This window comes from Sardina pilchardus, chromosome 7 (genome assembly GCF_963854185.1).
Source record: "Sardina pilchardus chromosome 7, fSarPil1.1, whole genome shotgun sequence".
In the NCBI taxonomy this organism is placed as follows: domain Eukaryota; kingdom Metazoa; phylum Chordata; class Actinopteri; order Clupeiformes; family Clupeidae; genus Sardina; species Sardina pilchardus.
This window is the reverse complement of record NC_085000.1, coordinates 16,713,519-16,725,227: the sequence shown is the minus strand read 5'-3', so window position 1 is coordinate 16,725,227 and position 11,709 is coordinate 16,713,519. Positions and strand designations below refer to the sequence as shown.

General features: G+C 50.2%; 2 protein-coding genes across 2 annotated transcripts in view; one reads left to right on the top strand and one right to left on the bottom strand.

Moving 5' to 3' along the window:
* Nucleotides 1-8,944, bottom strand: part of prex1 (phosphatidylinositol-3,4,5-trisphosphate-dependent Rac exchange factor 1) — a 74,112-nt gene extending 65,168 nt beyond the window's left edge. The window contains exon 1 of the mRNA XM_062540944.1: nt 8,277-8,944. Within this exon, the coding sequence (XP_062396928.1) occupies nt 8,277-8,420 (144 nt within the window). The 5' untranslated portion in view covers nt 8,421-8,944. The remainder of the gene's footprint in view (nt 1-8,276) is intronic.
* Nucleotides 8,945-9,885: 941 nt separating this feature from the next.
* On the top strand, nt 9,886-11,430 carry tmem81 (transmembrane protein 81). Its single transcript, XM_062540945.1, has one exon. It carries the CDS (start codon nt 10,380-10,382, stop codon nt 11,352-11,354), a length of 975 nt encoding a protein of 324 aa, XP_062396929.1. The 5' UTR covers nt 9,886-10,379; the 3' UTR covers nt 11,355-11,430.
* The last annotated feature ends 279 nt before the right edge of the window (nt 11,431-11,709 follow it).

Sequence of the window (11,709 nt, the reverse complement as noted above, 5' to 3'; positions counted from 1 at the left end):
GCGCCGCTCCGCTCCGAGCCTCATCTGAATGCGACGCTGCAGCCTCGGCCGCAGCACAGAGGCTCTTTTGAGGGGAGGCCCTGTGAGAACGGAGCTCCGAGCGGGAGGAGCGGCGGTGGCGGTGGCGGCAGCAGAGGCGGTGGCAGGAGCACACGGCTCGGGGGAGCCCCACGAGAGAGAGAGAGAGAAAAAAAAAAGAAAAAAAAAGGGGGCCGCTTTGGGCTGGCCTGGCGTGAAATCGAATAAATACAACGGGAGAGAGAAAGAGAGAAAGAGAGAGAGAGAGAGAGGCAGAGAGCTAGAGCGGCAGAGAGAGAGAGAGAGAGAGAGAGGCAGGGAAGGGGGGGCAGGGAGAGAGGGAGAGTGAGAGATGAAGAGAGAGAGAGAGAAACAGAGAGAAACAGCAAGAGAGAGAGACAGAGAGAGAGAGAGAGAGAGAGAGAGAGAGAGAGAGAGAGAGCGCCCCCGTGTTTGTGGCGGAGGCCCAGAGCCCAGAGAGGAAGGGAACAAAGGGCCCGGCGCTACAATGAGGCCTGGATGCCAGGCTCTCCCCTTTATCCCCACGCTGCCCCCCCGCCTCCCTGCAGCCACTGCAGCCCACAACAACAAAGTCCCCTTTGAGTAGCGGGGCTCTTGTCCTTCACTTCCGCTCTAAAGGCCCTCAGAGTTCACGGCTGCGTGAGCTGCCAGTGCGGACGGAAACCGGCCCTCCGCCACGGAAACGCAGGGGCTGCACACCCCCCCCATCCCCTCCACCTCCTCCTCCACCCCCCCCCACCCCAGGGGACGCCTGTGCCAGACGCGGCACTGCAGAGTGTGAGAGAGCGCACACAACGCCCAGCCCAGAAAACAACAGAGTGGCACCGCACTGGGTAGGACAGAGAGCCATGCGGAAGCAGCACACATTGTGATTCTGCACAGCACAGCACAGCACAGCACAGCACAGCACAGCACAGCACAGCACAGCACAGCACAGCACAGCACAGCACAGCACAGCACAGCACAGCGTTTAATGGGCCATTTGAGCAGTGATGGGATGTACAGAGAGGGCAAGGTGAAGGTCACTGCGAATGTGACCACAAACAACAACCAACAACAACACAAAAATGGCACGGCACACAAGGCAGCTGGAGGCTAGACAAAAACACCACTATTTCACAATGTCACAGTAGATCAGTAGATCAGTAGATGCAAGTTAGAGGATGTGCCAGCATGCACAGGTGCACATGTGTGTGGGTGTGTGTGTGGGTGTGTGCATGAGTGTGTGTGTGTGTGTGTGTGTGTGTATGGGGTGTGAATGAGTCAGTGAGTGCAACAGACCGAAAGAGAAAGATTTCAGTGGTTTCCTGCCATGCCATGTTTCCCCTGACTGTCGGTCGTCTTCTGTGATGTGTTGACCTTTCCTGATCTAAGCTGGAAAGTCCTGACAATATTGTTTCGTAGAAGAGAGCTTAGCCTCACGCTAACTTCACTAGCGAGGCCACTCCTGAGAACAGAGGCCCGGCTGGCATGATCACAAGCGTTTGGCTGAGAAAAGTGTCAAAATCGGACCAACAAAGCAACCAAATCCACCATTAACAATAGTCATGGATGTTCACAGACCCAGAAGTGCAACAGAACCATTTTGTTCTCATTGACACACACACACACACACACAGATGTCCTTAAGTAAACTTGTGCGAGAGGAGCGAGCGGTCGGCGGGGACATAGGGCATGTGGCGTGGCAGACTGAAGGGGCCATCTGGAGGGAGGGGGCCGGGGTGGCGTGGCCGTGGAGGAGTGATTGGGCGTGGGGTAATGAACCATGGGCGCCAGCGGCTTTGCCCACCACCAGCGGGCCAGAGAGCGGGCCCTACACGGCCAACACAGCCCTTACTGTACACACACACACACACACACACACACACACACACACACACACACACACACACACACACACACACACACACACACACACACACACACACACACACACACACACACACACACACACACACACACACACACACACACACACACACACACACACACACACACACACACACACACACACACACACACACACACACACACACACACACACACACACACACACACACACACACACACACACACGTCCTACAATGCCAGCTTGCACAGACTGTAACGCAAAGTACACACACACACACACAATGCAATCTCACGCAGAATTCATAAATGCTACACACACACACACAGAACCATACAGTGCAAGAGAGAGAGAGCGATAGAGAGAGTGAGAGAGAGAACAGAACACACAGCCACACACTGTTCTGCTCTTTATCAAAACTCTGCACTTTGTTTTGGAGAAACCCACCCATCCCCTTCCTCAAGATGAGGTCACCCATCCTCATCCTTCCCACCACCCGGCGCAGAGTACGACTGTTTGTGTGTGTGTGTATGCATGTGTGCCTGTGTGTGTGTGTGTGTGTGTGTGTGCGTGTGTGCCTGTGTGTGCCTGTGTGTGTGTGTGTGTAGGGGTGATGCTGCCATGGTCATTAGGAAAAGATGATGTGATACCCCTGATCAAAAACAGCAGCCGAGGGCAAAGGCTTTCAAAGGACAGAAAGCAGAAGAGCAGGCGGGCCCTTCAGTGCAAGGGACAACAGCTACAGTATCTTCACTTGACACTCTTCCTCGTATGCTACGTACGCTACAGTGCCGCTGGAGCAGTTCAGTCAGTGTCACAGCTCCAGGCGAAGCCATCTCAAAGACGTTAGCCACGTGAAGCGCGACCAGAGTGTTTACCTCAGCCTGGCAAACCATGACAAGCTCAGAGAAACCAAAACGCTCCCAGATGTCTTGTTAACGCTGATTTGTTGCGTGTCAGTGTACAATAATCACAATGGATGTCACTGAAGCTATAACAAAGACTAATAGATGGGCGACCACCACCAGCGCTGGCGAGGATAAAATCGGACTGAAAAGCGGATGATCGCTTTACACAAATGTCCCTGACAACAACGAAAACAAACAGGAAACTAACATGAGTAGTGACTTTGTGAGTGGCGACAGCAGACAACCTTAGCAAGCAGTAGATGCAAGATAAGATGACATCACATCTGCACACACACACACACACACACCCATAGGTATCCAGAAACAGTAACTGCCTAGTCCGTAGTGCTTTATCAATACCACAACATTTGCACAACACCACAATGAGGAAAGAAAAGTGAGACATCACGATGACCATGCATTCATCCAAAACACATTTATCATGACCGACAAGGTTGGTCAGTCTGACATCACTGTGCAGAGGCCCTATTCACTTGAGGACTCTATGCGAATCTATGGCTTTTTCTTCCCCCAAGTTGTTCTAAACCCCTCCCCGTTTCTCTATGGTCAGCTGGAGGGTACGGAGAGGTCAGGCTTGTGTGTGTTCCTCCACAGAGCTCTCCCTGGGCCAGGGGTTTATGCACTGCTGTAGAGTTTGCACAAAGTGCATGTTTTGGTGTGTCAAGCGAGCGCTCACACAAAGGGAGCGGACTGTAGGCTTCCTCCCCAGCGAGCCCTGTTTGCTCATCCACACTTTGTGGTTCACACTTCCGTCCGCAAACCAAAACCAGCAGGGCAATTCCCTTTTTGGGAAAAAAGCTTGGGAATTTCTCGGGGACTTTCTCTGGGCACTCTTCTCACAGCACCCGGAGGGGTCAGCGGGTTGGTTTTGGTGTGCGAGGCGTTTCGGGCATCGTCCCAAAGATAGCACGGATATCAGTTACCACCAGGGTTCTCGTCCGTCCACAGCACTGGGCCAGACTCACGGCGGAGTTCTATAGCCGTGGGACGGCGTGCTGTGTCACTGTGGGCACGGCTGAGGGCGGCGGTGTGGACTTGGGAGCCCAAGAGTGCCCAGTCAAGCCTGTGGACCGCAGCCAATCCACGGAGCCCTCGCTTTCCCAGGAGAGCTCGGCGGTCATTGTGAGGGGAAATCTGATACTGGCGCAGTGATTTTGGCTGGATTTTTAGGCTCGTCTAACTGCGATTCGGTCTGAAGTCTGAACCCACTAACACAAACACGGGAAAGTCAACGGCACTAATGGAAACAAATATCGGAACATCCTCCACTTACGTCCATTGTCCAACAACTATGCAGATGTCACTGTGGAGTGACATAGGAGCCTCTACCTCTCGGCAGAGTGCCACGGTTTTCTCTCCATCTAACCTTTCTGTGGAGTAGAATGGCATCCTCCACATTCCAGCACTTTATAGACTGGCACACCTATGGCTGTTTTAACATGCATGACATTTCATACAGTCTTATTACAGCTCACTTGCGTACAGAGACAGATGCAGGGAATTGGCACTCATAAAAGAGGGATGTCAGCCATAGAGGCGGGAATATGAAATCACTCAAAGTCTTTATGTCACCCCCCCAGGTCACATCTCCAACACCACCACTGCTATTTAAGCAAAACAGCTGAAAGGGCAAACATGATCACACACCATTTTTTTAATGTTCACCAATTATGGAGAAGAATGTCAACAGGCATTTCACTGTGAGAATGAAATTTCAAAAGTATGAATTAAATTGGCAACAGCATTTAGAGTCCAAGTGCATTCTCAAACAGTAACGTGTGTGGGGGGGGGGGGGGGGGGGGAGAGACCTATGTCACTCCCAAAACAACCAAACCGTCACACTGCACAGATATCTTTAACCACACAAGAACACACACCCTGCCGCTTCACACTTCCCCCGGGTTGAAATTTCCATCAGAGCGAGGCCTGGGGTGCTGAGAGTCACTTGCTTTATCAATCTCGGTTCACAGCCTCTGAAAAAAAAAAAATGTGTTGCTCTCACTCGTGTGGTCTAACGTATCCACGCTTAACAGAGGCAAAAAAAGTGGGTGTGGCCGGGGCCAAGCGCAGAGCCCCGAGACAGCATCAGTGTACCGAGCAAGCTTTTCCGCGCTCGCGCTCGCCACGCCGTACTCAGCCGCCCCTGTCGGAACAGTCGCCCGAGTGTTTGAGATGAAACGCGGGCGAGTGCGGCCGGCCACGGAGGGTGAGGCGTGCGTGTGTGTGCGTGTGTGTGTGCGTGCGTGCACCGCCATGGTTCAGACACGCTCAGTGGATTCCTGGCATTCTTTGTGCCGACCTGTGCCTCAGAACAGGGCTTATGAAAATGCACATGACACTGGGCTAAGCTGACGCCGACGCCAACGCCGACGGCTGCCTTTCTTCTGGTGGGGTGGCGGCCGGCGGGCGGGTGGCGGTGGAGGGTGGAGGTGGCGTACGCACAGGGGGGGATGGGGGGGGGCCTGACCCCAGACTGGTGCCCACACATGAGCCTGCTGCTGCTGCTGCACCCACGGCAGAAACCCGATCTGGCCCCCGGCTACTAGTTCCCCCCCCGCTGACCTTAACTCCTACTGTCCTCACAGTCCCGTGTACTGGAGCTAACTGTTCACAGAACTTTGCCGGCCTCAGACTGCAAATCGCTGGTGTGAGGTAGAATAAGATTGTGGATTGGGATTTCAAGAATTGGACGATAAGTTTCCATCCTGCAGCATCACAGCCTATATGGCTGAAGGGCAAAGTGACCTCTCGACTGATGACTGGCTAGCCTTTCCACGGGAGACGCAAAGGGAAGGGAAGTAAACGCTTGTTTCACTGGAGATGAGCTTACAGGACACCATTGAAATGCAACTATAACAATTGCTCGAGCGCACCTGCGATGAGAGCATTAAGCTCACAGCACCTCGAGCTTTTGCCCCTGTGGATTCTCACATAAAAACTCAGTGACTTAAGTATGTGGCTGCAGCATCCTGCTCACTGCTTCCTGAACCTCTCGCCTCAAACCCCACTGCTCTACGCACAGGAGGCCAGGCGGCTTTAGGCCAAAGGTTACGTGGAGTTTAAAAGCAGAGGAGCAGGAGTCTGGAGCCTTAGCAAAGCTATTTATACAGTGTAACCCAACACACACACACACACACACACACACACACACACACACACACACACACACACACACACACACACACACACACACACACACACACACACACACACACACACACACACACACACACACACACACACACACACACACACACACACACACACACACACACACACACACACACACACACACACACACACACACACACACACACACCAGACTCCTCAGGCCTGAGAGACACCACAGCCAGGCTCCCAGCGCACAGGAAGCTCCAGGTGGACATCCTCCATCCGCCCCAGGTCTGAATGGGGTCAGGGGGGCAGGCTTTCCTGTTTTGAGCAGCCATCCTCTGCAGCAGGGAAGCAGCTGCCCCTTGGCAGTCAACACCAGCTGGCTGGGAAAGGTGACGGAGGAAGGGGAAAATGAGGGGCTCTCCCCACACCAAGGAGGAAAGGCAAGTCCTTCACCGGGCTAAGGCTTAGCTCTGGTCAGACAGGGGTTTATGGGGTCCCTAAGGGTTTTCTCAGTCTTTAGTGCAAGTTCACACAATTGTCAATTGTGAGCACACAGAACAAAAAAAAAAGTCATTAGTGTTTTACAATTCAGCTGTGCCATTGTAAAAAGGCAAAAGGTGTTTAGTTAATTCCATAACGACTTACAAAGAAACAAAGCATAGGAGGAGGCATGCTTGATGGCCACAAACATGCTACATGGAACGGATAGTTGGGGGATGAGTTCACTATGCCGGCGGGGTCATCTTCCAACAGGTGCCACCAAATGCATCTCGCTTCAGTAAAATTCGTAATGACAATGCAGAGAGCATATGTGCAGTCCAGCTTTTTCTGCTCCAGATTTCAGCATGGCATGTGTAAATCTTAGGCACTAACCAAAATGTTACTATACCACCTCCTCATTACCAAAAGACCTGTTATAGCTTTCTCTCGTGTGAGTTGGGGCATGGCATGTTGTCACTCGGGTCCAATTTGTCGTAAATAGTCACCATTGTTTATGAGGGAAAAACGAGAATAGCCGAATCTGAATAAATCACTGAGCAAAAGTGGATTCTCCCGTACAGCCTTAGAGCTTACACGCGTAGGATAATGTGATTAGGGGCTTGAGGCCAGAACTGATTGATGGAATGTAAGCCATGTTTTTGTGTGATATTAAACTACATGTCTGGGGTGCAACATAAGTCATGAACTCAAACAATTAAATAAAGTGACAGCAAACAAGAATATTTCAATTTTGCTATAGTGGCACTCGGCAAGGTGTGTGCCCAGTCTTGATAAGGGGAATTGTAGGGGGCGGAGTGCTGGCTCCCTCACAATGGGAGATTCATTGGGTCCGCTATCATTCAGCTAAAACCAATTAGAATTCAGAAGTCCATTTGTATGTTCAAGAAATTGGTTCAAGTCCCACAAGCAACAACGCCTGAAGTGTGAGAGTTTTCACAATGTCTTTATTCTTTTTACTCCCACATAATCCATGCAATGTCTGAGGTATGAAATAATGCATTTGAATAGACGTTGGGAAGCCTTCTCTGCACAAGTGTTATCCTCATTGATAGTGGTTCTGTTAATTGAATTTGGTCAAGTTATCTATGCAAATGTCGGCTACGGCCTCGCGCCACTGAGAGGTCCATGACTTTTGCCTTCAAAGAAATGATTGATGTTGTATCTTTATGCTGTTCAGACCACTTGACACTTATTGTGTGAATAACAAAGGCCTCGTTAGCTAAAGATAGGGGACGCTTACAACACCAGGCAATCCGGAGTCGGGGATTAGACAGTGAGGCGTATCTGAGCATTTAAAACATTATCCACACACGAGTTCGTTGTAAAGATTTGCAATATGCTAAAGACATTTCACTTTTGTAGCTTGCAGTCGAGAAGAACTGGTCAGTAAAAAAAAATACAGCGCCATAAGTTCCCTAATATAGCCTACCATAAAGCAGTGCGGAAAGCTTTACATCGACTGGCAGACTCGCCCTGTCTTAACATTAACCTTAAGTAAAACGAATTCACCTTCACAGGTAGCCTGTCCATCAATAAAGCGTCCGAGATAGCACTCTGCAACAGCGTAAACGGGTGTTTTACCATCAAATCAATTTTCAGTTCAGTTTCAGTACCAGTTTGGTACAATTTGGCAATGACGAGAGGGTAGGACCTAAGCATGGAAGAGGGCATCACCCTGAAAAACCATTCCTGCTGCCCTCTTGTCAAAACCTTTCAGTAGCCCAGATCAACTTCATAGTCTACTCCAATTGGAAACATTGTTTCGTCTGAGAGATAACATTATGGCAAGCTGCCTTTTAACCCTAGAGTGTAATAAGAAAAGGCTATTATATTAAACTTACCGACTGGAGGAAAACAAGTGTGCGCACGTAATCCCTCTCGGTGTTCAAAATCTCATTTAGAACACAAAGTCGCAACCTTAGTTGGCGGTCCGAGTCCCTGGGATTCTGAATCCCGTTTTCTTGCGGGCTGTCGTCTTCCTCCATTTTTCTGTTATCTCTCAGAAACGAATCCTCGTTAAATACAATGAGGACGATATCCAACGCTTAAAACTTTCAGAGAACCACGCCGATTAACTAATCCATCTCGCCAGGAGCTGGCTACGCACCGCTGGCTGGTGATGTCCTAAAGGGAAGCTTTTAGTTTAAACCGTGGGATACCAAACACGGAATCAATGTTTCAAGAGCATCACACCGTGTACAACAATTACGACGAGCACTCTGTCAACCTCTTTGCACAAAAGTCCATGCATCAACCTCCTATGTCCACCGTTAAGTTTGAGGAATTTCCTTAGAAATAACTGTCTCTAAACAAAGTTCTTCAAAGGTGAAAATCTTATCTCCAACGCCTTGAATCTCCGTCGCCGCGTTCGTAAGAATGTAAAATATAGAAGTGGTTCGTAAGTTCTCCCGGTGATGTAATCTCTACAGCGAGTTCCGTAGTGATTAACAGGCAGTCAGAAACTTGTATGCTCACGCGCTGCAGGCAACACAGAAACTGAAGCGTGCAGTCGCTGAAAACAGCGGTGCCACTCAGCAGGGACCGTCTGCAAGTTACGCTCCTCATCAATTTGCGTAACAAATTATGAGGGAACAGTTGGTCTCTGTCTCCACCAAATCAGACGACCGTGTTGATGTTTTCACTTTTGCGTAAACAATTAGGCTACATCTCACGCATTTTCAAAGCAAGATAACAACTTTTTTTAATAGCAAACACTGAACCTGTTGCAAAAACTACCCATTTATTTATTTTCTGGTTACGCAGTTTCCAGTTATGCGCAATTAATATCTATGTCATTCTTCTATTCTGCAGAAAAGGTTGACAAACAGGAAGGCAGCGGGTTGGTGACTTGGAGATGGGCAACAAAGGTACCATGAGATACCATGCGGTTGGTGTGCCGTTATATCACGGCGCTTGAAGGCATACTACAAGCTCCATAGGCTTAGAATGGTGCTGCTTTGGTGGTTTAAAAATGGGTCAAAGGTTTCCTGTTCTCTGTTTCTCGTCGTTGGTTGTGCTCAAACCGACAGTAGCGGGCATGGTGCTTTCTTATGATCGATCACATCCTGTTTACTCAGGTTGAGCACACAGTTGGCAGAAAACGATAACACCAACGGCCTCCAACCACCCTTAGGCTATTTGATTTTGCTTAACGTTTCACAACTATGAGATGATTCACTTTAAGATAATTTTGCATGTAATGTACCGATGTGTCTATATTACTTAGTCACAGTACTGTGAACAGAATTGTGACTGACTTTCAGGTCAGACTGGGTGCACGCAACAAGGATATCGCACCTGACAGGCATCAGATATCATGACATCCGTTCCGTTCATCCCAGTAGACGATGGTGTACCACGCCTGCTCAGGCCATGCTACTTCTAGTGGAGCGCCCTCGTCAATAGCTGAACCGACGCTCATTCATAGAGGATGCTTGGACAGTGCCTTGACGGCCAGCTTTTTGTTTTGATTATAAATAGCACCAGAAAAAAGTGTGCAAAAACGTAATCAAATTTGTATGCACAGAGGAGGCCTGTGAATACATGTGAATAGGCCTACTATTTGTTATGCAGTGTGCACTTATAATTTGTCTTCTGTTTATTGGGAAGACGCGGTATGTGGCCTTTTAAAAGCTCAACGACGCCCACTAGTGTTTTGAAGACTACATAGGCCTACTAATGTGTGCACAAGGATAGACGGTTTGTGGGTCTGTCAGGGGAACTCCGCAGGTAGCATACTCTGTGGAGCTAAGCTTAATTTTTATTGCTGAAAAATATTAATGGACCTCTTATCTAACATCTGAAAATTCGGTACGTAGGCTTATAACTCCAGAGAGCCATTTGATACATGAAGTAACCCTGGAATTCTGTGATGCAACAATGTAGCTTCCATGGAATTTCAGTTTCACCCATGTCATGTTCTGGGCCATCTGTGGTGAAGTATCATGGCATGGTTCACTTCTGCACTCTGTACAACCACCCTTGGTCGTTGTATCAGAAGTCTAGACACAAAATCAAACGGATTGTGGAAGTGGGTACTGTGGGCAACACTCCTCTGTGCCCATCTCTGTGGCGCGGCGTCTCCAAACAGAGGGGACTTGGAGGAGCTGGACTCCCGTAGCTCAATGGCCGTCAAACACAGCTCCCCCTGCAGCGCCACCTGCGGGCTGGGCATTCGTGTTCAGGAGCTGTGCCCAGTGAGGGGCGGGGGGCAGTGTTATCAGCGGCAGGTCAAGTGCCTGGACACCTGGCAGTGTGGCATGAAGACACTCACCGTCCCAGCAGGGGGGCATGTCGAGCTGGACTGCCTGGGCGAGGTGATGGGTGCCATGGGTCGCTTCGCCTTCATCGTGTCCTGGAGGTTTGCTCGCGGCGTCATCACCACAGACAGCTCGCTCTTCTCGCGCCTAGCCGTGCCCCAGCTGGCGCAGCTCAAGCTGGACCCGCTGCGGGAGCGACACGCGGGCACCTACCGCTGCGACGTGCTCGACAAAACCCACCGCCGCCTGAAGCGCACCCACTACGGCCTCAAGGTCATGCCCCCCGAGCTGCTCCGCCTGGACTTCACCAGCGCTCTGGAGAGATGGGACGAGGTCTCCGTCTCCACCAATGGCAGCCGGACGTCAGTGCTGTCCAGCAGCGGCGTGAAGAACCCTCTGATGATCAGCGTCACAGTCACCGCAGCCCTGGCTGCCCTCCTCCTGCTGCTGTTCCTCTGGGAGACCTGCAGGAGAGGACCAGCGGGCCCCATAACCAGGCCCTCCCAGCAGAGCGGCCTCCAGCACAGACATCTCACCTGCAAAGATTTCGAAGAGCAGATCAGTCCAGGGCCACTTTCACTCATATGGGACTATCTGTCACGCAATGGGCTCTCCCAAACTATGCTCATCACAGACGCAGAAAATCAAACCCTGCTGTAGATTTTTTTTCCTAAAAAAAGAAACGTTTGAACAAGATTTGAAATCTGAGTTTTCCAAATAAATAGGCTACAGTAGCACAACCCATTCTCTTTGCCTTGCTACAGAATTGATGTGAGAGCATTTGTGATTTCCCCCTTTTCAAGCCTTTTTTTTCCCCGTGGACCTGCAGCCATCATGAGACATCAGTGTTCTCACTCCTCAATACATCAAACTGAAGTGCTGTCGAGTTGCTTACCTTGCACCTCACTCAGCAGTTCTCCATTCCAATATAGAACATGTGACTGCTACATATGGATTGCCATTACATCATACAATACTTTAAAGTAGGTGTTCAAAATCAGTGTTCAGACGCCAA